The 5067-nt window shown below is 53.3% G+C and overlaps 1 protein-coding gene across 1 annotated transcript; it reads left to right on the top strand.

Annotated features, from left to right (window-relative positions):
- The first annotated feature begins 431 nt into the window (after positions 1-431).
- Positions 432-4397, top strand: LOC119806836 (sepiapterin reductase). Its single transcript, XM_038318871.2, has 3 exons — positions 432-802; positions 1150-1440; positions 3033-4397. The coding sequence occupies exons 1-3, from the start codon at positions 496-498 to the stop codon at positions 3221-3223; spliced, it is 789 nt and encodes a 262-aa protein (XP_038174799.1). The 5' UTR covers positions 432-495; the 3' UTR covers positions 3224-4397.
- Positions 4398-5067: the final 670 nt, after the last annotated feature.

Here is a 5067-nt window from a genome sequence, read left to right as displayed (position 1 = left end):
TGTTATACTGTAACATGAGGGGTCATCGTCTTGTTTATGAGATTGTTGCGATTCTCACTCGGCCTTTCTCTCCCAGTGTCCTCTTCATTTTCTTCTGGGGGTGCTGCTATACTCGTCCAAAGGAAGCTGCTGTCACCCAGGGCGCAAGGGGACCCAGACTCTACACAGTCGAGGAAGGACTTCATCCACTGCTGTCACTGATCCTTTCCTGAGGTGCACTGTATGGATGAAGACAAACCAACCCTGGTGGAGGAAGTCAATTCTGGAACACGTGGTTCCAGAAAGGGGCTGAGTTTGTGGGAGTGGCTCAAGAGGGAACCCAGGCCGCCCTAGGAAGGGGATTGGGATTTCCTACCAGGCCACGCCTCGCTGGCAATTGGTTGGTCTCTTTATCCAGACGCAGGTGGGTGGTGGCCAAGTCTTCCACTACCCAGGCGAAGGGTAGGCCCCGCCTCGTGCCGCTTTAGTAGCTGTGCGCGCCACTGAGTTCCAGGCATGGAGGGAGGCGGGCTGGGCCTTGCCGTTTGCGTGCTGACTGGGGCCTCCCGGGGCTTCGGCCGCGCCCTGGCCCCGCTGCTGGCCCGGCTGCTCTCGCCCGGTTCGGTGCTGCTCCTGAGCGCACGCAGTGACTCGGCGCTGCGGCAGCTGGAGGAGGAACTGGGCACACAGCATCCAGGCCTGCGAGTGGTTCGGGCAGCAGCCGACCTCTGCACCGAGGCCGGCGTGCAGCAGCTATTGTGCGCGGTGCGCGAGCTCCCCAGGCCCGAGGGGCTACAGCGCCTGTTGCTCATCAACAATGCAGGTGATACCGCCGACCACACCGACCAGACTGGGGCTGCGGGCTCTCACGGTTTGGGTAGTCCCTGAAAGTCCAGAGTCCAAGTGGAGACTGCCCGGTTGTCTAAAGCTCCTGTAGAACTTTCTCGAACGCCTGGAGCAGTGCCTCCTGGTGGGAGCGTGAGTCAAGACATCAGGTCTCTAAACAGATCCTCTGCTTTTCTGAAGAGCCCTCAGACAGGTGCAGTCTTAGCTTGCCTTAGGGGTGTCTGCAGAGCTGGGGTAGGTGGGTAAAATAGATGAGGAGAGACTGTGAACGACTGAGAACAAAGCCCCCGCTGCTGTGTCATTTATTCGGTCCTGTTTTCTCAGGCACTCTTGGAGATGTTTCCAAAGGCTTCCTGAACGTGACCGACCCAGCTGAGGTGAACACTTACTGGACTGTGAACCTGACCTCCATGCTCTGCTTGACCTCGGGCACCCTGAATGCCTTCCCGGATAGCCCTGGCTTCAGCAAGACCGTGGTTAACATCTCGTCTCTGTGTGCCCTGCAGCCCTATAAGGGCTGGGCGCTGTACTGCGCCGGGAAGGCTGCCCGAGACATGTTGTACCAGGTCCTAGCTGCTGAGGAACCTGGCGTGAGGGTGCTAAGCTATGCTCCAGGTAGGTGGGTGGTACTGCCCTTGATGCCTACCGACCTGACTGGTACCTTTCTGGAGCCTGGGCAAGGTGGGGAGCCTGGTCTGTATTCTTAGTTAAGAATCCCAAGAATATATTGCACCCCTCAGTCATGACTCCTCATCTTGCAAGGAAAACACAGGCTCCAAGAAGTTAGAGTGGTCAGGGGCAGAGGAACTCAGCGTTAGGAGTTGCCTGGCTAGCAGGTGGACCAGAACACCCATACACATGAACATAAATAAATTAAAGTTAGGAAACAAGACTACATTACCTTTAGATGTTTAGCTGTCTGCTTTTCTCTCTCGAGGGCCACATATTATTTCTCCATGATTCCCCAACACCTAGCAAAGCTTCATGGAGGCCGGCCGCAATAAATGCTCATGACACGCAGGCAGGCGTTGCTGAGTGGTGAGAAGCCCAACAACTGTGCTGGAACACTGAGTGGGGTGGGAAGGAGGGGCCGGGACGAGTAAGATAGGGCCCTGTTCCCATGAAATTTCAGGGCTTGTGGTCTTCTGACGCCTTGTCTTGTCTGACCAGCCTCCTAAGATGCCGCAGGGCTGGGGCTTTTCTTCTAGGCTTGGGATTTCTGTGGTTAGAAGGTAGCAATATGTGGTGGACTGTGTGAGAACTCAAGGTGAGATGCAGCTGTCTATCTCTGACCACCATTAAAAACGTGGTAGGCTGCACAGTTCCTGGGGGGCTGTTTGTTTGCAGGTGGGAGAGAGTCTCCAGAAATGCATGGAAAGGTGAGAAAACTTGTTAGAGTGGCAGGTCCTGAGAGAGAATGGAGGGTTGGAGTGGTGGTTATGGGTGGTTTTGCCTGAAGTGTATCTGTTCATCACATGCAGTGCCTGCAGAGGCCAGAAGAGGGCATCATATCTCCTGCACCTGAAGTCACAAATGCTTTGTTGTGAGATGCTATGTTGGTACTGAGATTCAGACCCTGGGTATCTGCAAGAACAGCAAGTGCTCTTAACAGGGAGCCGTTTCTGTCTCTAATCCCCTACACTGGGCTTTCTGCTGGGGATCTGAGCTCAGGTCCCAGTGCTTGTACAGCAAGAACTTTACCAACTGAGGCAGCAAAGTGCAGCCAGATGAATTTATCAGAGAGCTAAAGGAGGTGTTAAAGAAAGGAGAAAAGCAAAGTTATGGCATGAACCTGCTTGAGGCCATGCGGAAGTCTCACATGGTCCCTGGTTGGACATAGGTGGAGTAGGGAACCTGCAGGGTCCATGTATGCACGGATACAAGTAGGAAAGATAGGAAGAGGTGGTGTATGGACCAGAGAGGATGATCTTGATTTTAAACCATGCTTAAAAGACTTTAGCTTCGAGTCTAAAACTCAGTGGTAATGTGAGTTGGGCATGGTGGCCCTCACCTATAATCCCAGTACTAGAGAGGCTAAGGCAGGAGGAGCCTGAATTTCAAGAGAGAAATCCATAGAGAACATAACTGAGAAAACGAAAACATGTAAAAGGCAACATAATGGGACCTCAGGCCAGACCTGACTGGGCTCCACCTCCACACAGTGGGGTCTACGACCTCTGTTCTTCTCCTGTACTTCCGTCCTCTAGGTCCCCTGGACACAGACATGCAGCAGTTGGCTCGAGAATCCTCCAAGTACCCAGAGATAAGGAACGGACTACAGAAGCTGAAGTCGAATGGGGAGCTGGTGGATTGTGGGACATCAGCCCAGAAACTGCTGAGCTTGCTGCAAAAGGACACCTTCCGGTCTGGAGCCCACATAGATTTCTATGACAGTTAAGTCCGTGTCCTACCACAGTGCCCTTCCCAGCCCTGCCTAACACAAACATAAGCCCTCAGACCCAGCCAGCAGGGCATGACTGGCATTACCAGCCATCAGAAGGCTTCTGTGGGGGCTCGCGAGAGAGTTGTTGGGTACTGGTATCCCCAGAAAGAGAACGTTAGAGCTGGGAAGAGGAGGAGAAGCTGAAACACTGGAGAGAGGTGGCTGAGTGTCTTGTCTGTGGGGTGAAGCAGGTGTGCTCTGACGCAGAAAGAGGACCGAGAGCATCATGGTGATGGTCCTTGTACTTCTCATCTTTGCTCTGCTGCCGTCTTCCTGTGACACCCACTGTTTCTCCCCAGACTCTGGTCCAAATACATAGTTGTAAAGCAGGTGCACTAGGGTCCATGTTGCCCTTCATGCATGCCTGCTGACCTCTTCTGGGGGTGCAGGAGTGACGCCTCAGTTCATTAGCTAGGGTGTCCTGAGCATGTCACTGCTCGCTCTTCCCAGAGCATTGCCAGACAGCTGTCTGCCACCTCTCATTGAGGCCCACACAGTGGTTATTATAGGTTCCATGTCATTAAGGTAGAAATACCAGGATGCCTGTGCCTTTGTCATGCTTCTGTCCACACTGACCCACCTTGACTGCCATTTGCCTGAGGGTCCCTGATCTAGGCAGTGAGTATCCATCCTCAGCGCCCAACGCACAGCAGACAGCCCTCACAGTGAGGCCTTGGATTTCTATTTCTATCCCTTGCCAACCCAGAAACGCTGTATATACGCCCAGGCTCCTGTGGTGGCCTCTAGCCCACCTTTGCACAAGGAGCTGACAGTTCCCAGCCATCCAAAACAACCACACAAACACACTCAGCCTGGCTTCTGCTTGTGTTAAAAGAACCCTCTGGTCCTCCTTGTGCCCAGCAGAGGGCGCACTGGGGCTGTGTAGCGTGAAAAGTTGGGGCTTGCCCCTTCTGCTGGGCATGCCACAACTGTTGAGGATTCCCAAGGTGGAAGGGGGTAACTTCTGTCACCTTTTCCCAGTGGAGTCTTTACCATCTCTGGAATGGAAATGGCTGCTTCAGACTTCTGCTCTTTTGACCAGCTGGTAACCCACAGCAAGTTGCTCTTGTGCCTCTGAAATTTCCGTGTAGTTCGATGCAGTTAAATAAAGCTTTGCACCCATCCAGAAGGGACATTGTGCATGGCCTAGTGTTTGCAAATACTTGACACTACATGCCCCATGGTCGAGAAAGCCCTTTTGCCTCTTCCATTTTTGATAGACCAGAAGTTCAGGGAGAAATACCACATGTCTCCACAAGGTGGCACACTTTCTCATGTCTTCCAAGTACAGAGGCTTTAGGGAGTTCTAAGTGGTCTGTCCTCTAGACTGGCAGGAACTCAGAGAATTGAGGAAGGGCAGAAAAGGATAGAGTCACTTTCCTTGACAGGTGCCCGGCTTCCGTAGTGACCCACGACCATCTCTGCCCACAGGGATTTCCCCAGCATCAATTCCAGCCCTGCCTTCGGTGTCTCCAGGACATTCAGCCCTGGGGCTTTGGTGCTGCCCTCCAGGGCCTAACCATCTGTTCCTGGAGTTCTTAGCCTGACCTTAGTTAACACGCACAAGAGCACATGCAGGCACACACAGAAGTACATGCCTGCACATGCAGAGTCCAGCTGCATAGGTGAACAGGGCTGCGGATTAGCCAAAAGGCAAACACGGTTTCTCTGTCTTTGTTGCCATTGAACTGGGTTGTTTTTTGTTTGTTTAATTGTCTGAGCTGGGCGCCGGCAGCTGGCCCTGAGGGACTAGGGAGGGAAATACTCCAGGCTTATCCCCACAGAGCTGTGGTGTCTCT

The sequence above is a fragment of the Arvicola amphibius genome, chromosome 2, assembly GCF_903992535.2.
Source record: "Arvicola amphibius chromosome 2, mArvAmp1.2, whole genome shotgun sequence".
NCBI classification, from domain to species: Eukaryota; Metazoa; Chordata; class Mammalia; order Rodentia; family Cricetidae; genus Arvicola; species Arvicola amphibius.
This window is presented reverse-complemented; position numbering and strand designations above follow the sequence as displayed.